The sequence below is a fragment of the Mustela nivalis genome, assembly GCF_964662115.1.
Source record: "Mustela nivalis genome assembly, chromosome: 8".
Taxonomy (NCBI): domain Eukaryota; kingdom Metazoa; phylum Chordata; class Mammalia; order Carnivora; family Mustelidae; genus Mustela; species Mustela nivalis.
Window position 1 is genome coordinate 132,766,794 of NC_139027.1, and position 24,935 is coordinate 132,791,728.

General features: G+C 46.3%; 1 protein-coding gene and 1 long non-coding RNA gene across 2 annotated transcripts in view; both read right to left on the reverse strand.

Annotated features, from left to right (window-relative positions):
• The window catches only part of B4GALT5 (beta-1,4-galactosyltransferase 5), a 93,381-nt gene extending 90,032 nt beyond the window's left edge, over positions 1–3,349 (reverse strand). The window contains exon 1 of the mRNA XM_082744889.1: positions 3,259–3,349. Within this exon, the coding sequence (XP_082601015.1) occupies positions 3,259–3,334 (76 nt within the window). The 5' untranslated portion in view covers positions 3,335–3,349. The remainder of the gene's footprint in view (positions 1–3,258) is intronic.
• A 3,223-nt stretch (positions 3,350–6,572) lies between these two features.
• Positions 6,573–23,717, reverse strand: LOC309871657. The gene is made up of 4 exons (XR_014315408.1): positions 23,681–23,717; positions 22,743–22,814; positions 9,428–9,512; positions 6,573–6,981 (listed from the first exon to the last, which is right to left on the reverse strand). It is a non-coding gene; the product is annotated as an uncharacterized lncRNA (long non-coding RNA).
• Positions 23,718–24,935: the final 1,218 nt, after the last annotated feature.

Sequence of the window (24,935 nt, forward strand, 5' to 3'; positions counted from 1 at the left end):
AAAAACAGTGAAAGGAACACATAGACTTTGGAGAGAGAGCGATTTCCTCAACCAGGCCCCAAAAGCACAGACTGTAAAGGAAAAGATTAATATATAGGAGTACATCAAAATTGAAATATTTCCTCTATGGCAAGAGTCCTCACAAAGGGGGAAATTGAGTGACAAGCTGGGAGACGATACTCGTAACCACTAAAACAAAGGAATTAAATCCAGAATTTATAAAGAACTCATATAGATTGATAAGAAAGAAAAGATAATCATCCCAATGAAAAAGGATGGAAGGATTTGAAAGGCATTTCTGTGAGCATGAGAAACATATGAAAAGATGTTCCATCTCCAGATTAATCAGGGAAATGCAAATTAGAACCAGAATCAGATACTGCTTTACATCCAAAGATTGACAGAAATTCTACTTGTACGTCTGTGCTCCAAAGAAACTCCGGCAAGTGAGAATAAGGAGATATATACCAAGTGTTCACTGCAGCCCTGAGTCTGACTGTGAACATTTGTAGGCAAACTAAATTCTGTTATTAGAGGAATAAGCTAATGAAATAGGGTTTAAAAAAAAAAAAAAAAAGAATCAGAACACCAAAAAAAAAAAAAAAAAAAAAAAGAAATACGGTTTTACTGGTTACATGATGACATACTATGCAGCGGTGACAGTGAATGAACTAAAGCTTCTCTATGTATCAAGGCAAGAAAACAGCAAGCTACAGAAGGAGACATGAAGTAGCATAACATTTGGCTGAACTGTAAAACATATAAACAATGGAACTATAAAATATGACAAGAAAATAGGAAAGAGGGCTTTCTAACTATGATTAGAAACCCAGAAGTTATAAGGGTGCCTGGGTGGCTGGGCCGGTTAGGCATCTGAGTTTTGATTTCGGTTCAGGTCCTGGTCTCAGAGTGGCGGGATGGAGCCCCGCCTCGGCTCTGTGCTCAGTGGGAAGTCTACTGAGTCCCTCCCCCTCTCCCTCTGCCATTCCCTGTGCTCTCTCTCTCTCTTGCTCTCTCAAATGAAATAAATAAAATCTCTTTTAAAAATATCCAGAAGCCATAAAAGAAAACATTAGTAAATTTGACTACGTTAAAAAAAAAAACAAAAAACACCTTTATGGCGAAAACAGGGTAAGAGAAAAAAAGCCACTGTATGCAAAGTCAAAACACACATGACAAACCACAGAGAAATCCTTGCAGCTCATACCACAAAGAGCTATCCTCCTTTGTATAAGAAGAGCTCTTAGATAAGAAAAATGGACAACAGTCCAACAGAAAAAAAAACAGGACAAAGGAAACAGTTCATAAAGAAGGAAACTCACATGGCTGTTAAACAGAAGGGAAAACCGCTCCTCGGCTCTCATTCTAAGAAATGCAAATGTAAACCACCAGGGTCCATCTCTCACGCAAAGTTCCGGAAGCCTGATAAGAGTTTGAGGCCATAGGGCACCTTCAGGATTCCTGATACCGGTGCAGTATAAACTAGCCCAACCGCTCTGAAGGGCAATTGGCAGAATCTATCAAAATAATACTTGCATAGGCCTTTTTGACGCAGCAATTCCATTTCCACGAGTTTGTCCTGCATGAGAGTGAGATGACATTTATATGCAATTATTTATGGAAAGCATGGGTTGGAATAACAAAACAAAACAAACAACAACAAAGGAAAACAACCCCATTGTCCATTAGGAGGAGACTGGTAGCATAAAACGTCACCCATCAAATCACAGAATACTATGCAGAGTAGGAAAAAGAATGACAGTGTTGGGCGCCAGGGGGGCTCAGTGGGTTAAAGTCTCTGCCTTCGGCTCGGGTCAAGATCTCAGGGTCCTGGGATCGAGCCCCTCATCAGGCTCTCTGCTCAGCAAGGAGCCTGCTTCCCCCACCTCTCTCTCTGCCTGCCTCTCTGCCTACTTGTGATCTCTCAGTTTCTTTTCAGGAACATGGATCTCACTGGTGGTTTGCTTTTATGTTGCTTGAATGAACCATTTCCTTTCTCTCTCTCTCTCATTAACTCTCTCTCTCTCTCCACGCTCTCTGCCTTTCTCTCTCTCTATCTCCCCACCTCCTCACACACACACAGTTTCCCTGAAACCCTCCCCTGCCCTTCCCACTCTCTTAAGCTCACACACACCTATACACCTGCCAGGCTCAGCTCTGGCTTGACCTCCACCAGGAAGCTTCAGAGCCCAGGGGAGGGACCAAGGTGGTGAGTTGGGGCAGCAGGGAGGAGAGGAGTTGGGAGGCAGCTGGAGGAAGGGGAGCAGAGGTAATGCAGGGGGGCGGGGGGGAGGGGATGCCATCACAGAACGCCTGATGAATCACACACAGTAAGGCTTTTACTCCACAAGAGGTGGGAGCTATGAGCATTTTGAGCTGAGGGCCATAGTCTGACTTAGGATTCCTTTGCATTCTAGAGAGGGGCTGATGAGAGCAGAAGCAAGAAGACCCAACAGCCTCAATCAGAATTAATGCCCCCTTGGTCTGCGCACCCAGAACCCATGCACGAACTGCTTTAAACCAGCAAAAGCCTTTATTTCTTCAGTTTTATATTCTAGTTATCTATAAGCAGGTGAGAAGCACAGTGATTAAGACCAAGGGCTGTAGAGGCTGGCCCCTGGGCTGAAGCCCAGCCTCCCCACCTAATCACTCAGTGTAATTTAGTTTGTTGGAACCTCGCGGTATTTTCCCCCCTATCAAATGAGGTTGATAAATTATACTGACCTCCACAAAGTTGTGAGGATTAAATGAGTTAATCCGTATGTAGGATGCCAAGAGCATGCTCAGTGCTCGGTAAATATTAGCTATTATTACAAAGTGTCTGTCTGCACAACTCTAATAAGAACTTCTCAGAAACTCTGTGTTGATTTAACCTGGGTGCCCAGAGGCAACCCTCAGGGGAGACTGATGGAGGTTCAAGCTGGCTGCAGGTCTTCTCTTCTCCCCTTCCCCCTTCCCAGTCTCCCCTCCCCTGTCCATAGTTTGTTATGATTCTTTTCTTTTCTTTCTTTTTTTTTTTTTTTAAGATTTTACTTATTTATTTAGAAAGAGCAGGAGAGCAGGGGGTAGTGACAGAGGGAGAGGGAGAGAATCTTAAGCAGACTCCCCACTGAGCTCAGAGCCCTAGGTGGGGCTTGATCTCAAGACCCCGAGATCATCATGTGAGCCAAAGGCAAGTGTTGGATGCTTACCCGGCTGAGCCACTCAAGCACCCCAGTTTGTTGTGATTCTCGCAACCGTTTCCTGCAGAGTCTTTACCTGTTAACGCTTCCAAATATCTCCAACCAGTGGGCCACGGGCTTCCGGGACAGGTGCACAAAGTGGGGGGAGGCATTCAGTTACAGGATGGAGAGCTGGCGGGGCCTCAGAGCCCTTGCCGAATGTGCATCAAGGGAAAGAAATGGAAGACTGGAATGGTCAAGCCAGCACGGAGTGCGGGAGTTAGGAACAGAACGGGGGCGGGAATCCAGGTTTCCTCTCTGCAGGGCTGAGGTACTTTTGTTTCCTTTTGTAAATGTTTAATTACCCAAATAAGGCAGACTCCTCGTTTTTTGTTTTTGTTTTTTTTTTTTTAAATGCAGGTAGGTGTAAAAAATGTCTTTAATGATCACTCTGGGCCATCTGCCAGCATTCTTCATCCATACCCTCTGCTCTGTTTTCCACCAAAGCCCCTATTTCTCCTAAACAAACCAAAGCCCCTATTTCTCCTACCCACTGGAACAACAACTCCAAAAGGGCAGGGAGTTGGGTCTGTTGTAGTCACAGCACAGGTCTCAGTGTGAGGAGACTGCCTGGCACAGAGCAAGCGCCCAATGAACACCTGTGAAAAGAATAAATGAGTGGGTGCTTGGGTGGCTCAGTCATTACTCTTCTGCCTTCATTTGGCTTAGGTCATGATCCTGGGGTCCTGGGATCGAGCCCCGCATTGGCCTCCCTGATCAGCAGTGAGCCTGCTTCTCCCTCTCCCACTCCCCCTGCTGTGTTCCCTCTCAAGCTGTATCTCTCTCTGTCAAATAAATAAATAAAATCTTAAAAAAAAAAAAAGGAATAAATAATATTCTGCCAGCCTTCCTCCATCTATGGCAAAGGAATTATTATTATCAATTTGGCTTTTGTTGTTATTGTTGTTTATTCCAAGTTACTTATTTTAGGCAGGAGTTTTCCCTCAATTTGGCTTTTTTTTTTTTTAAACCATACAGACCAGCACCATCCAACAGCATGTACTACAGTGATGGAGACAGTCTACATCTATGTATCTGGAGATAGTCCAATATGCTAGCTCCCAGCCACTGGCCTCCTGTGGCCACTGAGCACCTTAAGTGTGGCTAACACCACCGAGGAGCTGTATTTGAAGTTTTATTTAATTTTTTTTTTTAAAGATTTTATTTATTTATTTGTTTTCTTTTTATTTTTAGTTTTTTTTTTTTAAAGATTTTATTTATTTATTTGACAGAGAGAAATCACAAGTAGGCAGAGAGGCAGGCAGAGAGAGAGAGAGAGGAGGAAGCAGGCTCCCTGCTGAGCAGAGAGCCCGATGCGGGACTCGATCCCAGGACCCTGAGATCATGACCCGAGCCGAAGGCAGCGGCTTAACCACTGAGCCACCCAGGCGCCCCTTATTTATTTATTTGTAAGAGAGAGAGTGAGAGCGAGCACAGGCAGACAGAGTGGAAGGCAGAGTCAGAGGGAGAAGCAGGCTCCCTGCGGAGCAAGGAGCCCGATGTGGGACTCGATCCCAGGACGCTGGGATCATGACCTGAGCCGAAGGCAGCTGCTTAACCAACTGAGCCACCCAGGCGTCCCGAAGTTTTATTTAATTTTAATGAATTTACATTTAAATGTAAATAGCTACATATGGCTGGTGACAACTGTTCTGGATGTTCCCCCCCCCACCCCGGGCATTTACATATGTATGTTACTGATACACTGTTTTGCATTTTTGTGTTTTACATGAGTTTTCATGCTCTTTGTATCCTTCTGCTTCTTGCTTTTTTTGGCTGAACACTATATTTTGGAAGTCCTTTCATATCAGGCCATATAGCTCTGCCCCATTCTTCTCAACTGCCGCACAGAAACCCATAGTGGGCATGTGAGGATGTACCGTAATTGGTTTAGCCATTCCCTACTGGGAGATACTCAGGTGGTTTTCAATCTGTCACTATTAAAAATTGTGCTGCAATGAATATTACTATCCATATCTCCTTGGGCATAAATATGGCCTTTCTTTCATGAATATTAATATTAATAGTTATTGTTATAATTATAATAATAATCTCTTGGGCTCGCTCAGACTTTATTATGTGCCAGACATTGTACCGAGCCCTTTGCATGTGTCGAATGACTTACATCTTACTACAGTCCAATAAGGGAGGTTTTGTTATCATCTCTAGAGTGCAGATGCAGAAACTGAGCACAGAGAGGTTGAGTCATTTGCGGAAAGTCACATAGCTGATAAGTGACAAAGGCAGGATTTGAGTTCTCAAGCAGTTTCTTCCAGAGTTGCATGTCCAATTTCAGCTTTCCTCGCTCCTGCCAAACTACTCTGCAGAGGATGGAGACAGACACGGCCCTGGGTCCTTCCTGTAGGGCTGAAATGCCATCCTAGGGCTCTCATTTCTGCGCAGAGACCTTGGGATCTTTGTTCTAGGGTATGTCACACATCCCTGGAAACTGGAAACTTGGCGGGGCCAAGCTGCAATTTGGGTCTATCTGGGCAGCACCAAACTCCTGCTGATATGCCGTATGTCTTCCCCCCAGGCTAGTGTGAGCTCAGAGTGGTATGACAACAGCGAGAGAGACAGTGAGAGCAGCTTGTGGACTTACGCAACCTGGTAGAAAGTGATACTGGCCGACTGGTTGAGATTGGAAACAAACAGGAAAGGAGTCAGGCAGAGCTTCCTGGAATCCAGGTCTAGGAGCTGCCAAATACAGGCCTCTTCTCTTTGGAACAATTGAATGTCACTGGGGTAACTGAACACTTCTGGCAAGAGAGGCCTCCTGCCCACAGCCTCACAGAGCGGCCTGTGTGAGCTAGGCCAGGCTCCAGAGGAAAAAAGGGCCTGGCAAGGTGCCCTGTGAGGCCATCTGAGGAGACACTGCAGTCTATCACGCGGGACCGGCCTTTGCAGTAACCGGGCAGACGGGCCACAGGCTTGGGAATTCCCAGGGCGAGTCTCAGGCACAGAGACAGCTCACGGCGAGGGCTCCAGCCCAGTGGTCAGGCCCTGAGTGCTGAAGCCAGGATACCTGAAAAGCGAAGACAGTAGGTGTCCGCTAGCCCACCCAGCTGTCTTCCTGTGAGAGCCGTTGTTATCATGGTAAACACAAGAGCAGGAAGTGCACGGGCTTCAGACATTTCTGGAACTAGCATCTGAAAAGTCACCTGGAATTATGGCATCCATATTCTGTGTTCCTTTATCACTCAGCCCACAGGTTCCTTCATCTCTACTGCTCTTCTCTCTCCCTCCTTCCCCAAGCCCACGATCAAATGTGGCTGCCTCACAGCACCGAAGGGCGCAACCTCTTCCTTAAACAACAGGTGACAAAAATCACTAGATCATAATCCCACAATCTCAGGAGAAAGGATGCGGTTGACTCATTTAATCAGGTCCCCAGCTTCATCCAGTCAACTCTGGCTGGAGGGCAGGGTTGTGTAGTTGTAAGCATGGCTTCCTAGGGCGTCCACACCTGTTGCAAAACCAGGGGTTGCGATGGGCTGGCCAGACGCCACATAATGTGTCCCCAGTGCTCTGTACCTGAATGAGGTAAGTTACAAAGAGACTGAAGCCAAGTCGCAGAAACTGCCAGAAGCCAGGAATTTGTTTCCTCAGGACAAGACCGAGCCTTGCCTCCGGGGAAAGGCTGAGGCAGCTTTCAGGAGCAAGGGGACCCAGCTGTCGGACGGGGCTCTGCGGGGCCTGAGGAGCATCCAGACAGAGCAGACCAGCAGAGCCGTCTCCCACCAGGAAGCCTCGAGAACACCTGCAGAAAATATCAATCATCATAATAATACAAAAGAGTGCTAATAGTAATCCTTATTCCGTGGTACTACCAGGCTTCCCTTTAGATATCTTAACTACATAACATTTTTAATCCTCACGATGATACAATGAAGTAGGTACTTAGGATCCTCATTGCAGAACACTTGTTGAATGACTTAACTTGAACTGATCACTTAACTCCTTTGTCCATGTTCACTCACTTCCTGAACAAATATTTACTGAACGCCCATCGTGTGCCAGATGTGTTCGGGCTGGGTGTTGGGCCCACTATGGAGAGCAAAAATGATCTTGCCTTCACAAAGGTGATAGTCAAAGATTGGAGGGTCTGAAGGACCGACAGTCATTAATTAGACAAAGAGGGAAAGGAACAGCATTCTAGATAGAAGGAAGATCATGTACTAAGGCCCTGTAGGGAGGAGTATGTGAAGCAAGACAAATGCAGGTAGACTAATGGTGAGCCAGGCAGACAGAGAAACAAGCAATATACACCTGGTACGATGTGGACTCATTGAACCCTTACAATAATTCTGTGAGATCTTTAATATCACTTTTGCAGATGAGACAAGTGAGACACAGAGAAAGTAAGTAACTTGCCCAAGGACACACAGCTCCATCAGCAGTGGTAGAACAGAGATTAGAACCCAGGCCTCTTCAACCAGAATCCCAAGCAGCCCTAATTCTTACGTAAAGAAAGGAAAGAGACAGTCACCCACTGGGGGCAGGTGTGTAGGGTGGGGGCCTTCCAGGACGATTTTTACTTGCAGCTGTAGCCACAGGATTTGTGGTTTCCATAACAGAGGGGAGAAGAGTGCACACAGCCTTTTCCAGCCACAGACAGGAATCCTTTCAGGCAGTTATTGATGTTCAGCTATGGGAAATGCCACAGGGAGACACACAGAGGAGCCAGCCCAGGGAGAGGGCGGTGAGAAGACCAGGCTTTATCCTGGAGGGGCTCATTAGGAGTGAGTCTGTCAGAAGAGAAGAAGCCTGGACTCTGGGGCCCGGCCAACCCACCTACCTACCTTCCTTTCTTCCTTCCTGCTTCTCTCCCTCCCTCCCTTCCTTCCAAGATTTTATTTATTTGAGAGAGAGAGAACAGAGGGAGAGGGAGAAGCAGGCTTTCTGCCGAGCAGGGAGCCCCATGCAGGGCTTAATCCCAGGACCCTGGGACCATGATCTGAGCCGAAGGCAGACGCTTAATGACTGAGCCACCCAGGCACCCCCCAACCTCTGTTTCAAATGGCAGCTCTGTCACTCTCAGATTGTGTAGCTTTAGGCAAGTTACATTTGAGCCTCCGTTTCCTCCTACAAGCAGAATTATTCTCTCTCCCTCCCCCACCCCACTGCTCCCAGTACCCCCACCCCCAGAATGTACTCACTGTTACTAGGTTCATATATCACCTTCCAGGTAAGTTTTATTTTATTTATCTTTCTTTTTAAGATTTTATTTATTTATTTGACAGATGGAGATCTCAAGTAGGCAGAGAAGCAGGCAGAGAGAGAGGAGGAAGCAGGCTCCCTGCTGAGCAGCGAGCTCGATGCAGGGCTTGATCCGAGCACCCCGGGACCATGACCGAAGCCCCTTATTTCCCTTTTTTAAATATTTATTTATTTATTTATTTGTAGAGAGTGAGTGGGGAGAGGAGCAGGGGGAGAGGAGGAGAGACTCCCAAGCAGACTCCCCACCACCTGACATAGGGCTTGATCTCATGACCCTGAGGTCAAGACCTGAGCCAAAATCAAGAGCCGGACTTGGTTAACTGACTGAGCCACCCAGGTACCCCACCTTCCAGGTAAATTTTAGATAAGATAGATACCTATATACCTATATAGAATATATGTATGTATGTATGTACATATATATATACATGCATATATATGTATATGTATATGCACATATTATATCTATTAAGAATGTTTTTGGCTATAAGCACCAAAAACAAAACAAAACAAAACAAAACATGTACTATTTACTTATCAAAAAGTCTGGAGGTAGGGGCGCCTGGGTGGCTCAGTTGGTTAAGCGACTGCCTTCAGCTCAGGTCATGATCCCGGAGTCCCAGGATCGAGTCCCACATCGGGCTCCCAGCTCCATGGGGAGTCTGCTTCTCCCTCTGACCTTCTCCCCTCTCACGCTCTCTCTCAAATAAATAAATAAATAATCTTAAAAAAAAAAAAAGTCTGGAGGTAATAAGCACCTGTTTCAAGTGTCCACCTGTTACCTGTTGATGTCTAATAAAAATCTCAAATTTAACGTGGTCAAAATCGAACTTTTGATTCCTGAACCCCCCAAATCTATTTCCCCCTTACTAAACCCATGTTTGCTCAAAGCCAAAAGCTCATTAGAATCACTCTTGATTTCTCTTTGACTCACTTGTTACATCCAGTGCTGCCTGACTTTCCTGTAAACCCAGAGGTGTACATACCATGAAGTGAAGGAGACAAGAGTTCAGGGTGCCTCATTTGGGCAGTGTGGCAATGTGGCTACAGGACCACATGATTCCGTTATACCTGCAAAAGTAAAGTATTGGAACTGCAATTAACAAGTCTGCTGTTTCAACAACTCCCCTGCATCCCTGCCTCGGCATCAGGTGGCATCGGGGAGCCATGGGCACGTGGGGGATCAGCTAAAGATAAGCTAAATTGGGGACTCTGTTCAGTTGAGGCTTAGTGGGTGTGATCATGAAGCTGTCCATCTCTTCCAAGCACAGTGAAGGTACAGCCTGCTGTCCTGGCATAGCAGTGGCTTCCAGAACCCTCCTATGGCCTCCATACTGACTCACCTAACATAGACACAAAGGTGTGGAGACAAAGGTCGTACTGCTAAGGAGGCTGGAAGAGGGAGGGAAGGAATCTGGGTCTTTGATGATATCCTGGCTCTCCTAAATGAACCAACTCTGAAACTGTTCGACACCCAGACATCTTACAAGTAAGGCATTCATTTGTAGGTTGGTTGTTGTTTTGTACTTAGAGCCAAAAAGATCTCAAAAGATACAACATCTAAACTTATGTACATCTGAGGTTTACGCGGAGGGGATGTGGGATGGGGGGACGCCACCTGGGACAGGGAGAGGGAGGCAACAAGGCAGTGAGAAGCCGATGAGAGGGAGACTCACTTTTTCTGGATATTTTTATTCTGCTTGAATTTTGTTGACCTTGAGTCAGCTTTTCCCATTTCAAAAACTAGAAAGTAAAACTTCAAAAGTCAGTGGAACAATTGAGTTTTACATCTCTTTTATGTGCATGAAATAAATAAAATTAATCTGACAAGCCTGGCCCTTGCTGAAATAGTCTCTGGGAAACCTTTAGGATGGCAAAAGAAGAAATGTTGACAAGTTCAGTTACTCAGGGGTCGGAAGGTGATCTGGGACACAGCACGCAAAGTTCCAGAAACAGTCAGAATTTTTCCGGCCTGAACTTCCCACCACTGCGCAGCTCAGTGGGCCCAGCCTGATGTTCCAAAGGATTTCCAGGAAACTTAACACCAGCCACAGCCCCTTGACATTCTTTTGAATGACTGTTTTAAATGCATCAGCCTGCTTCCTCTTTGAAGACAGTAGAGAAAATGTTGCTGACAAGCGAAGGGACCTCAGAGATGGTTTTGCCATCTGTTTTAGAAGTCAGGAGGTGGGATTTCTTTTTTTCAAGGTTGTACAAAGTCTAACTGATGACCGGAAGGGAGTAACAAGGACTCCCCTGCCTGCCTGGGTGTATCTGGTTTGGCCCCTTCATGCTCCTGATTTGCCCAGGGTTCCTTATCTTTTCCTGGAGGCCTCCCAGAGTCTCAGTGTTAGTACTGGGAGGCTTGCCTTGAAAAAACGACCTTGACATTCAAAGTCCATGAGTTTGGAGAATGCTGCATTCTATAGTCCTTTACTGGAGATTTACAGAGCATGTTAGCAGATGAAAGCCTCTGGAAAATCCTACCATAAAGGAAACTGCCTAAAAAAACCCACAACAAAACAAAACAAAACAAAACAAAACAAAACAAAAAACACCCCAAACAGAAGCTCTGGAATCAGTCTTCCTGGGTCCAAAATCTCAAGATTCCACCTCCTCGCTGGGGGCCCTGGGCAAATAATGCCTTGGACCCTCAATTTCCTCACCAACAAAATAAAGATATTCATAGCACCCATCTCACAGAGCTGTCACGAGGATGACCAGTGTTTCAAAATATAGTAATTTCTGGATTTTAGAAAAGTAATGTAGTTTATATGCCATATATTTTAGAACATCCCATAATCAAACACATTGATTTGAAACCCATGACTGCTGATTCACATGAAGAAGGCTTGACAAGATTATAAATAACCTCAGAGCAGGTCAGAGTTTGCTCCCAAATGAGTTTTGGTGCCAGACTGTGGGGAAACTATTGGTTTTCGCAGCTTTTGCAAAAAATTTTCATAATTTTAGATAAAGGAATGGGGGCTTGCAAGGAAAATAATAACTAATATTTATTTATTGAGCATTTATTTGAGCGAGGCAATGTTGCAGGCACTTCCCATGGATTAACTTCGTTGAATCCACAGAACGACCCCACGTGATCAATGCTATTATGCATCTCCCCATAATGCAGATGAGAAAACCGAGGCATAGAGGGACTAAGTAACTCATTCACGCGGTAGAGCTGGGATTTAAATGAGGTTATGAATATGAATGGTGCATCACAGTGCCTGGTACATGATTATCATTCTACAAATGGTAGTTATTACTGTCTTTCATCGATGGTGGAAGAACTATGATTGATTTTTTGTCTTCTTCTTTTTGCAAAGGTGCAATTTCTAATTTTACTATAATAAAAGTATTCTCTGGGAAAAAGACTTTTTTTTTAAGCTTTATTTATTTATTTGACAGAGAGAACGAGGGATCATAAGCAGGCAGAGAGGCAGAGAGAGGGGGAAGCAGGCTCCCCACTGAGCAGAGAGCCTGATGTGGGGCTCCATTCCAGGACCCTGAGACCATGACCTGAGCTGAAGGCAGAGGCTTAACCACTGAGCCACCCAGGCACCCCTGGTTTTGTTTTTGTTTTTTTAAATGAAACTCAATTTCTGAATTTCTGAATTTTCTGAATTTCTGAAACTCATCTTTCCATTGTTCTTCTAACCTTTCTGTCAAACTCAATGCTAGCCCTGGGCAGAAATGGATTTGTCACCTCACATCTGACTTCCTTGGGCATAGCCAGGCCAGACACTGGACACCTTAGGACAGTCCTGGAGGGGCACAGCTTTAGGAAGAACCCACTGTTCGCCTGTGAAGAATGCGGTTAGCTGACTGCCCCCGGCTGCAGCATCTTTGGGATCTGTCTCAGCTTTCAAGCCAACAACATGCTCTTCCAGAATAGCCCCAGATCAGTGACTGAGCAGGGGAGGGTTCCAGGGCTGGCCATCTCTGCCCAACATGGAGCTCCTACAGTCTCTGCTCTGGGGTCCCGCTGGAGTTGACAAGGGTTTGGCAGATCTGCGTGGCAGTCTGAGGCTCCTTCAATCAATTCTGTTTTCTCTCATATTTACTTTTATATATTTTTCATAATCATAACACATCTCCTACCCCTGTAAACCTCACTCCATCCTAGCATCTGCTTCCCGGAGGGCATGAACTGACGCACTGCCCCTAGCTGCCCCACAGGCATTCCCACCCCACCGTCCACATCTTCTCTGCTCAAAGAACCTCGATTTGGGGCTCAGCGAAGAGGTAGAAATCCCTTGATCGCTGGAGAGTGGGTGGCTTTCCAGTTCCAGCAGATAAAAGTCATGACCCGTCTTTGGCAAAGCCTTGATCTCGTTCCCCTTCAGCAGTGATTGGTCAAGAATGGGCACGTGATCCCGCTCTTGTCCAGGGAAGGTCAGGGGAAATCTGGCAGTTCATTTCATTGAAGAGATAGAGTTTCAGAGGGTGAAGGCCTTTTGTCCCCATCAATTCCTTCCTGCTTTGATCGTGTCCCATGACCAAATGACATGTGAGGCCGCCATAGCTGTGATGGATATTGGGTCTGAGGCCAAAAGCCAACCACTGGAGAAAGGAAGGAAGGGCAGGAAGTTGAGAAGAGCCTGCCTGGGTCCTTGACAACACCATCGAGCCACTGCAACAACTTCTGAGCTGCAGACCTCCAGAGTTTTTGTTATAAAAGATAATTACATTTCTTCTTCGCTTAACCCACTGTTAGTCGGACATGCTGTCACTGGCAGGTGAAAATATCCCACCCAATGTGGTCACTTTACTGATACTCTATTACCCAGATTCCCTGGGGGGGACTAGAAAGAAAGAGAGGAGGAGGAGGAAGGAAACCACAGCCGGCAAACCCTTGAAGGTACGGAGCTCAGAGTTCCCATAGAGGTGTTTGGACTTTCCCAGGAAGGAAGGCATTCAGAAAATCCTCCCATTTTCAAATTGCTAACACCTGCTTTCGACACTTGCCTCTCTCCTGCTTCAGGAAGTCCTTCCATGACTTTCCACTGCTCTCAGGACAGAGTTCAAACTTCTCATTATAAAGACCTGCAAGCACCGGGCCATCACTCCGCCCCTCCTTAGCTCATACTTGGGCCCCAGCCAGACTGAGCCACTTTTAGTCCTCTGATATCCTACCTCACCTCTAGGTGTTTGCATGTGCTAATTCCTCTACTCTTCCCCCCATTTCATCTGGCTCTCTCTTTACTCTTCAGGCCTCAGCCGAACTGCTGTCTCCTCCAGGAAGACTTCTTTGATTTCTAGACTGGATTCAGTAAATCCCTACATCTCTTATTGTACCTTATGCTAGCCTTTATTAAAACACTTCTTAAGGGGCGCCTGGCTGGCTCAGTCAGAAGAGCTTGTGACTCTTGATCTCCAGGTCGTAAGTTCAAGGCCCACATTGGGTATAGAGAACTCTAGAAGAAATAAATAAACTTAAAAAAGAGAAAACCTTATCAAACTAGATTGTAATTGTCTGCTCTTATGACTGGTGAAGTTGTCTTTGCTCTCACTATGCCATTTCCAGTTCTTTCTCCTGTTAGTCCTGCTGACCGAAAGCTATCTTAGGCCCATAGCCAGATGCTTGGCTGTTGACTCACAGAGGCAACTGCTTCCTATAGATCTCTCCAGTAACTCCCTTGATTTGGGGCTCAGCTAAGGGGTAGAAATTGCTTGGTCTTTGGAGGGTGGACTGCTCTCCAGCCCCAGCAGATAAATCATGACCCATCTTAAGCAGAAGCAGTGATCCCATTCCCCTCCAGCAATGATTGGTCCAGAAAGGTCACGTGATCCGTCTAACTCAGTCTTACTTCCACTGTTGGGCACACTTGGTTTCTCGGTTTGACTGGTGACTCTTTTCTGATCCTTCAAGTCCTCCTCCAAACCTTCACTTCCTCACTCCTCTCATAATTGTGGGTGGTCCACTTCCTATAATACATCTCTCTTTTTTTCTTTTTAAAGATTTTTATTTATTTGAGAGAAAGAGAGACAACAAGGGGAGGGGGGACAGAGGGAGAGGGAGAAGCAGGCTCCCTTCTGAGCAGGGAGCCCCATGTGGGGCTGGATCTCGGGACCCTGGGATCATGACCTGAGCCGAAACCAGATGCCCAAACGACTGAGCCACCCAGGCGTCCCTACAATAGCTATTTACTTCTATTATTAATTCTTCTTATTCATTTTTTTTTCTTTTTAGAAGCAAGAAAAGTTTTATTTTGTTGTTGTTGTTGTTGTTTGTTTGTTTTTTAGTAGGCTCCATGCCCAGCCCATGGAGCCCAGCCTGGGGCTTGGACTCAGGACCCTGAGATCAAGACTGAGCTGAGATCAAGAGCCAGATGCTTAACTGACTGAGCCACCCACATGCCCTGAGAAGCAAGAAAAGAATTTAGAGGGCTGGTGTCATATAAAAATGATAGTAGACTCCTTAGGGAAGGGTTCTAATCATCATTTAATCCAATTCTTTTTTATTACAGATAGGGAAACTGATGCTCAAAGAGGCAATACAGATTGCTGGGGGTCTTAGGGCCAGGTTCTGTTAGAACCAAAATTAGAGGCCAGACTGAGAAGTTACAGTCTGAATCTGATCATGAGGAAATACCAGACAATTCCAAAATAGAAATATTATTAAAAAAATTTAAAAAGACCAGAGGTGGGGGAGAGTATTACTGAAAAATGTCAATATAATAAAAGACAAAGAAAGACTGTGAATGTTCCAGATTAAAGGAAACTAAAGAGGCGTGACAACTAAATGCAGTATTGAGCCCTCAACTGACTGGATCTTGAGCTGGAGGGAAGAAAACACTTCAAGACATTAGTGGATCGGTTAGTAAAATTGGCATGCAGTTGGTAAAATTTGTATTTTATCGTAATACAAATAGTAGATTAAAGAATTTTATCAATGTTAAAGTACCAAGTTGTGGGGTGGGGGGGGGAAGGGGCAGGCCATCTGGCTGGCTCAGTTGGTGGAACATCTGACCCTTGATTTTGGCTCAAGCCATGATCCTAAGGTCCTAGGATGGAAGCCCATATTGGGCTCTCCACTCAGCGGGGATTTTGCTTATCTCCCTCTTCTATTACCCCTCCCTCTGCTCTTACTCTCTCTCAAACAAATAAATAAATCTTTTTAAAAAATATAATCTTTGGGGCGCCTGGGTGGCTCAGTGGTTTAAAGCCTCTGCCTTCAGCTCAGGTCATGATCCCAGAGTCCTGGGATTGAGCCCCATGTCAGGCTCTCTGCTTAGTGGGGAGTCAGCTTCTCTCTCTGTCTCTGCCTGCCTCTGCCTGCTTGTGATCGCTCTCTCTCTGTCAAGTAAATAAATAAAATCTTAAAAAAAAAAAAAAAAAATATATATATATATATATATATATATATATATATATATATATAATCTTTTTTTTAAAAAGTACCAATATTGATAACTACTGGGGTCCTCTAAGGAATTTTCCTATTCTTAGCAAATATACACCAAAAGTACTTAATGATAAGGGACCGTGATATACCTAACTTATGCTCAAACGGTTCAAAAACGTGTGTCAACAGAGAGAGAGCACGAGAGACAGCGAGAGTGAGCACAAATGATAAAAAACAGAAAGTAAAATGTTAGCAATAGGCACATTGAGGTGAAGGGAATAGAGGTGTCCCGTTTTTATTCATCTAACTCTTCTGTATCTTTAATAGTATTCACAAATTAAAGGATTCAAAACAAAAATTAAAATGTTAGAGGCCAAGCTCCTAGGTCAGCCCAGTCTTCCCCTCTCCGTGGTAAAGGCTCGCACAGAGCTTCAGGCAACTTTGGGACTTATGAGGGAGTTGACAAAATTCAGTCCAGAATGGTCGGGTCCTGAGGAATTATTAATCCTTATCAGCAGGAAGAGCTTCATAATGGAATAAAGAGCCAAATGAGAGAAGTGTGATCGGCTTTAGAACCAGAATAATCTCAGAGAAGTGGTGGCCTTTTTTGTTCTGCCTTCCTGGCCTTCCATTTTTATAGTCTAGAGGTAGACCAGTTAGGGCACTTTGGACAGCAGGTAAGCGGACACTCCATCAAGACAGCCTTAAAGGTCGACCCTTGTTATCTCAGGTAATAATAAATCAATGAGTAAGATGTTTCAGGTTTGGCTATTTTAACCTCTCAGTGTTAGGGCAATGGGTCCCCTTCTTGAGGATTCCTTTTGCCTTTCCCTTATAGCCTCAGAGTAAGTGCTATAGCTCCAAAGGTCACATTCTAGCACAACAATGTCCAAAGGATGGAAAAATGTATATAAGAAAGAAAAGGGGTTGGGGGAGAAAACATCTCTCTCTTAACAGGGAGGAGAATCCTGCCTGGAAGCCCTCCACAAACTACCCCTGCTGTCTCATTGGCCAGAATTGGGTCCCATGCTTACCCCAAGACTAGGACAAATGGAGAAAGGATTGCCATGGTTGGCTTAGATCAGTCAAAATTCATTCTCTGGGGGCGCTTGGGTGGCTCAGTCGGTTAAGCATCTGCCTTCGGTTCAGGTGATGATCCTGGGATCCTGGAGTTGAGTCCCACATTGGGTTTCCTGCTCAGTGGGAAGTCTGCTTCTCCCTCTACTCTTTGGCCCCACTCGTAACCTCACCCTCTTTCAAATAAATAAATAAAATCTTTTAAAATATTCATTCTCTGGGCCTTACATGTTACTCCTCACCCCAACAAAATTAGGCTCTGATAGCAAGGAAGAAGGGGAATGAAGCCATCGACAGAGTCTACTTCATGGTTTTGGTTGTTTCCTGAGTGAGTGTATTGGTTCTCTTCTCATGATCTAAACCAAAGAATAACTTAGACCCACAAGAGTGCCAAGAAGCCCAGAGCCCTCGAGATACACGGCCTATACCGGGGACTCTACGTTGGACACCATTGTCTTGCCTGTCCAGCATTCATTCTCCCATGTATGCCCACTCAGTCTTTCTCTGGGGAACGTCCCCTCCATAGGTCCAGTCCCTGTGGTTGGGGAGAGGCTATCTCTACCTCAGCAGGCATGTGACCAAGCCTAGACAATCAGAACATTGCCTTCCTGGTGTGACAGTGATGGGTTCAGAGACAGGCCATGACCTAAGTTAGTTCAATCAGAATGGATACTGGAACTACAGCAGAGTTTTCAGGAAATGACCCCCTTTTTCCTACCAGACTTGTACCTGGCAGAATGCAGGCCTGGAGCTCCTGGTTGCCATCTTGTCAGGTAGAGTCTGAGGATGGAGCCAAGATACTGGAGGTGGCAAGAGATGTCAAGATGGCAAGACACCAAGGCAAGAGACGGCAAGAGACTGTCTGGTGACCACATTTGAGTTCATGGATCCAGACAGCCCTAAAGCCAGAGCTCTCGGGTTGCTTCACCCAGTCCTTAAGGACCTTCACCCGGTCCTTAAGCCAATATATTGCCTCTTTTGCGGAAAGCCAGTTTCAAATGGGTTTTCTATCACTTACAAGTAAAAGAATCATGAGTTTCTCAACCTTCGGAGAAGTGTGTTTGAAAGGTCAGTTCCCTGGTCTGGTCCCCAAAGACTGAGTCCCCCTAGGGTTGGGGCCTGAAACTCTACTTTGGAATCAGCTCCTCCAAGTCCCCTAACATAGGTGGTCCTGCCCACCACCATCGGAGCCTCTAGGACCTTGGGGAAGGGTGGTCTGTTATCCTAACAAGGGGTAAAAGAAATCCAGACCTTTTGATCACCAAGTCCAGCTACCTTCTTGGCAAAGAGGAGGGGAAATACCTTTCATTCTTTCCCAGTGACTCCAGAGTGGAGGAAATGAAAAGTAGTTAGTTTCTCAATCAGGTTATTCCACCACCATAAGCTTTGGTAACGCCCCTTGCTCCACAGTGTTGCTTAAAGCAACTCGAAACAGTCAGGCAAGAACTATTTCCCAGCCAAACCCAGGAACTGCATACCTTGTCAGAGGGGCCAGATAGGGAGAGTACGCCTCTGTAGCAACGGGAAATTGGTCTGTCTGTGGGGCAACAGGAGCGCTCAGGACATCCCATGCTAAAAAATGACATGTAAAATTATGTCTACACCGCACTGGAACCAGGGATGCACAGATGGCCACCGGGATCTGACTTCTCTTCCTCATCTTGGGACCACTGTCCTCTGAGGGGGCTTCATTGGCAGAGAACGCCAACCCCCAAGCCAGTAATTGAACAGTTGAAAGATGTTCTTGTTCTCAATTATTTCACCAGAAGTCCAGGAAGAAGCTGACATTGGCCTGGGGTGGGGGTCATATAGTGATCCCTGAACCAGTTGCAGTAGCCAAAGATATATGGTGATGTGAATGGGCAGATGCAACTCTGGAGTTGCCGGGTGGGGTCAGTCTCACTTCCAGCATATAGGGATGGAGACCTAGGAACAGGGAAGATCATTGCATCCCTTAGCTTGGGCTTCCCTACAAGGAGACCCCAAGACAAGGATTTCAAGTGCAAGTACATTCTTTGGGAGATGATCCCAGGTAGCACCCTTAGGGGCTTGAGGGAATGAGACAGGGAAAGGTAGGAGGTCAAGATGTTTTTGAACAAGTTATCACTGTGGGCAACTGGAGCTTAATCCCATCAGGGAACTCTGGGAGCCAGTGTAGAACATGCATCTCGGAGCTTTCCCATTGTAGGATTGAGGGCACTGAGGGGCTTAACTACCAACTCCTGTTAGTCCTTGTCTGAGAGCTACTCTCGGGAACGTTAATTGCCCATAATTTTAAGTGTGCAAGAACAAACCGACCCTTGGAGACCTAAGAAAGTCCTCAAAGAGATGAAGTCTAGGCCAGTGTTCGTGGAAGGTTCTGACAATGGCCAGGTCAGGAGATTGGAAATGGGCAGTTGGGGCAGGGTGACCGACCATCCCCATTTGGGACAAGAGGGTTCTGGTCAATGCCGCCATCCCCATGTCACTTGAGACCCTAACTCCAGTTGGAGAAGTGTAACCTCTGTGCTCTCTCCTCCTCCGAACAAGCTTCTCTTTCCCTTCATCACTTCCTGTTTGACTAAAAGGTAGCCAAGCCTTCTGCCTACTCTCTGTCCTCATTGTTGTACCTCCTCGGTCCTCCACTTGGAACCCCAGTGATGCCAGAACCTCTGACCAGCTTCCAGAATCCTGCATACCCTACCACCTTGTTTCTGAATCATCTCAGCCCTAGGACTCCAGGAATTGTGGAGCTAGAAATGAAGGACCAGAACAGAGAAGGCACTTGCTGGTCTCACAGAATCAAAATCAGGACTCTGTACCCCTCAGAATCCTTAGTGTCTGTCATTTGGCTGACTGGACATTTCTTCAGAGCTGAGATGAACTCCCTTTAATATGCCCTTGTAGTCAGCAGAGGGCAGAAGTCATGTCATGTTGTGTGGTCTCAAGAAACACTGTGAAATACCTCTAGGGCCCCCTTCTAGCTCCCAAATGATCTCAGGGACTGCTTAACCTGTCCGAACATAAGTTATCACTTCCATCCCCCAAACCCCATCATCCCCTGACAGTTTGGGGGGTGGTTGTAGACCCCAATGGCAACAGTATCCTAGTATAAACTGGGGTTTCTCAGCATCTACACTATTGACATTTGAGGCCAAATCATATTGGGTGGGTCCTGTCCTTTGCACTGTAGAATGTTCAGGAGCATATTTTGGCCCTTACCCACTTGATGCCAGCAGGGGCCCCCACTGTTGTGACAATCACAAATGTTTTTGGCACTGCCAGATGTCCCCTAGGAGACCAAATGACTCCTGGTTTGGCACCACTGATGTTTCCTTAATATTATATAAAGCATAGCAATAAGCAACTTATGTCCATTGGCATGGAGCTGTGGATACCATTTACACAGGGACTCAAGCTCCTCACACACATACCGCAGCCCCTGCCAGCCCGCTGGCTTCTCCCAGTGAGTCACACACAGACTCTGGCACCACTGCCACTAACCCACCCCCCTCACCACACAACACAGAACAATGGCATTCTCTTTGGCTCTCCAACCTTCTCCACACACCCACTTAACTCTATCTCCCTGCACTGGAAAGGGCCTTTATGTGTGGGCAACTGTGTTTATGCTAAAGCAATAGAATGGTCTCCTTGGCCTCCAATCTCATGGCACATTAATACATTTCCCCTGAGTTTCTTGACCTTGGTCCTATTAATACTTAGGGCTGGATAATTCTCTGTCATGGGGGGTCATCCTGCACACTGAAGGATGTTTGGCAACGTCCCTGGCCTGTTACCCACCAGGCGTCAGTAGCACCCTCCCCCAACTGTGACAACCAACAATGTTTCCAGACATTGCAGCATGTCCCTTGGGGTCCAAAATCACCCCAGCTGAGGACCATTGTTAATCTGTCCTATAAGCCACCAAGGCTGATAAGATCACCATCATCTTACAGATGAGGAAATCAGGGTATGGAAGCAGGAGGACTTGCTTAAATGGTAACGGACAAAGTCAGGGATTAGTGTTAATGTCCAAACCGAGTGATTCACAGAGTGTCTGGATGGCTCAGTCGGTTAAGCGTCCGGCTCTGGATTTCAGCTCAGGTCATGAGCTCAGGATCATGAGATCAAGCCCCGTGTCCCTCTCCCTCTGCCCCTCTCCCACCTCTAAAATAATATATTAATAAACAAATCTTCTTTTTAAAAAAAAAAACACACACACAAAAACAGTCCCAAACTCAAAAATTTGAGTCCCAAACTCTCCAACTGATTAAATCCTCATTAACAGAGGTCCCGGCTCCATCCCAGCCCCATCGTGCCGGAACCTTTCGGGATGGAGCCACCAGCTGTATATTCCACAAGGTGGCTTTCCAGATAGCAACAATTTCCAGACACCAGCAGCTCTCCACATTCCACGGCTCCTGTCTTTTGTCCTTACAGCTTTTGCCTCATACATACCCCCAGTGTTTTGAAATTACTTTTTTTATCAAAAAAAATCTGCTTATATTGTACTAATTCATACATTTTGCAGATGGGATTAGCTGGACGGGCAGACTGTGTTAATAATGTCACTCATTGAGTACCTATGGAAAAAAATCCAAGGTGTCCTCAAACAGAGAAGGAAGCCAACAGTGTGTCTAGGAACTGTTACTCTAACTTCTCCTGTACCTGGCGCCTTTTAGCTGGGTTATTTTCAAGGGCCACAGCAAACATTGGCATGTAAGAACCATTCCCATTTTAAAGGAGAAACCGAGGCCAAAAAGTTTAAGTGAGATTAAGCCCAAAGCCGCATGGAAGTACGAAGAATGTCATCATGTGCCTAAACCCAGTACTGGCAAGTAGATGTTATAGCGTTGTTGAGATTCACTTAGGCTGTGTAAGATTTATGGGTGTGTGCACCCAGACACAGAAAATTAGGGCTGAAGACAGGCCCAGTCTTCCCCTTAAACACATGGCCATCCAACGCTCCCCACCCTCAAACTGAGGTTCTATAAGCAAGAAAGAAGGAGTGGATGGTTATTAGGTAGGTACCCATCAGTGTCTGCCACGTACCTCCCTCATTTTATAGCTGGGCAAGGCCCCACAGCAAGTTAATTGGCAAGATTGAACCTTGAGCCCAGAGTCTGGGCCAGTAGACTCTCCACTGTTACAACTGGGGACGGAAAGTCTGCTGGAGACTGTTTCCTGGGGAACAGCAAGCAGCCACTGGCCACGCAGACACACAGGAGCCCTCCCCCCCTTTCCTTGACAACCTAGAGCATCTACTCAGAATCTACCTGCTTAAGAAACAGAAGGTGACCCTCCAGTCACTAGCAGACTCCTTGTTCGCGCAAAACCCCATGAGTCATTCTCCGAGGCTCTAGGGAAAAAGGACTCCCAGACAGGGGCCCATCCCAGAAAGAAATAAAACATTGGCCTCAGGCCCAGTCTTTCGGGGAAACCAGCTGGCCCACTGGGCTGGGGGGACGAGGGGGGGCATCTTGAGCTGAAGTCTGTCCGGACAGAGCTGTTTCCTTATTCAATCATTTATTCACCAACTCTGTATAGATATGCCTTTTATCCCTTTATCCAACACATATTATTGAAGGGGCAAGGTAACTCTTTTGAATTGTATGCACTCAGTATTACAAACAGCACATGCTCCTTTGTTCAGCTTTGTTTTTAATTAATTTTTAATAATGAGTGATACATGAGCACTGTCTCCTTGATGAAAGGTAACTCACACTGGGACTCACGGGTGGTCTCTGTCTAGACTTCTTTGGTATGGATCCATGCAGGTCCATAGAAAAGTTTTGAATTGTTTCGTGTGTGTTTGAATGTATGCCATCATGAACTGTTTGCGATTTTTAAAATAGGAATTAAAATCAATTTTACTGAGATGCTCTTACCTGCCAGGCGTGACCAGGTGCTAGCCACACAACCGTAAACATGGGACACCTGCTCCTTGAGCGTCCTAGGAGCTACAAGCAAAGAGATCGTTATAACGCAATCTATTAAGTGCGATGAAAATGGAGAAACAGGCTGTTTTGAAAATCCGAAAGTGTACCCACACCATCCCAGGGGTTATGGGGGGCCAGAGAGTACTAGTCAGGTGTATTTAGGTTTTAAGTGACAGAATACCCACTAAGTAGCGAAATAAATTGGGGGGGGGGATTCATTGGTTTATGAGAAATCATGACATAAGACTGCCTTCACGTGTGACTGGATCCAGGGGCTCAAATGATGTCAAAATATATATCTCTCGGGGCACCTGGGTGGCTCCGTGTGTTAGGCCTTTGCCTTCGGCTCAAATTGTGATCTTGGGGTCCTGGGATCGAGCCCTGCAACGGGCTCTCTGCTCAGCAGGGAGCCTGCTTCCTCCTCTCTCTCTGCCTGCCTCTCTGCCTACTTGTGATCTCTCTGTCAAATAAATAAATAAATAAATAAATAAATAGAGTCTTGGCGGGGGGGGGGGGGGAACACACATCTCCGTCTCTTCTCTTTCCTCTCTCTCGTTCTCTCTCTCCATCTCTGTGCTCTGCTTTTCTCTGTTTGGAATTAACTTTCAGATAGGCTTCCTGCACCTGTTGGCAAAGACGGCCAGCGGGCACCTCCTCCTTCCTTGCAGTAATGGCGACAAACCATTGTGGGGGGTGGAGGCTATGCTCATGGGTCAGGCTCAGTCATAGAACCAGGGCCTCCTCCTTGAACCCCATGGATAAGCGTGGGGGAGGGACTGGTTCCCCAACAGGAAATTGAGAGGCTGTTTTCTGATCCAGCAAAAACCAACGCTGTACAAGCAAGATAAAAGATCCCCCGCTATAGAAAGCTCCCTGGAGACATTGACCTCTAAGCTGAAAACTCAGGAATGAGCTGGATTATGCCAGGTGACTGGGAGAAAAGGGACAGAAAGGGTACACCTGGCAGAGGGAATGGAATGTCCAAAGGTCTGGAGAACATTGCTTGTTCCGGAAAATGTGAGTGATTTAGTCTGACCTACGGGTACTGTGTGGGGAGGGAGCGGAAGTGATGAGGTCAGAGAGAAAGGCCAGAGGCCTTTAGGGAATTGCAAATTTAGCCAGGCCCTGCCCCAAACCCCTCCCCCCACTTCCCCACTGGGCATCCCAGTCCCAAGATCATGACTCAGTCATGGGGTTTTCACACTCTCTGGCTTCAAGCCTGGCACAGTTTCCGTATCTCAGCAAATGTGTCATTCATCAGCAGACCATGTCACCCTACTGATCCACTCTGTGGGTTCCTGAATGTCAGCTGATGGTCCCAGATTGGATAAGAACTCTTCCAGAGTTTCACAAGGCAAAGGAATTCCAACTTGAGAGTCAAGGGAGCATTAATACTTATGAGACAAGCTGGGCACATAGTCCACGATGTTCAGGCCAGTTTTGTTCAATTGGAAAGAGGGGAATCCCATTATAACCAGGTCTACGACCACCTTTTATAGATTGTGTCCTGTCCCTAGCAGCTGAGTCTCCTTTCCTCCTGAGAAGAACCCCAGGAGGGAAATGCTTTGGCTTTCCCCATGTCACACTGGGGTGAGGAACCGAGGCCCAGGATTGAGAAGACTTGCTCCAAACCGCACATCTTTTTCATCTTCGCTACAGAGCATCCCTGTTTCAAAAATGGGGAAACCAGGGACGCCTGGGTGGCTCAGTTGGTTAAGCAGCTGCCTTCAGCTCAGGTCATGATCCCAGCGTCCTGGGATCGAGTCCCACATCGGGCTCCTTGCTCCGCAGGGAGCCTGCTTCTCCCTCTGACTCTGCCTTCCACTCTGTCTGCCTATGCTCGCTCTCGCTCGCTCTCTCTCTGACAAATAAATAAATAAATAAAATCTTTAAAAAAAAAATGGGGAAACCAAAGCCCAGAGAATTGACACAACTTACCAGAGTCACACAGCAAAAGTGAGTCACACGGCAAGAGTCTGTTGCTGTGTGGGAAGGGGACAGGGTGCTGCCTCTTTGGGAAACTGGCATTTCCTCCAAAGGTTAAACATAGCATTACCGACCATAGCACCTAGCAATTCCACTCTCGGGAATAAACCCAAGAATGGAAACCACATGTCCACACAAAAACACGCCCAAGAAGAT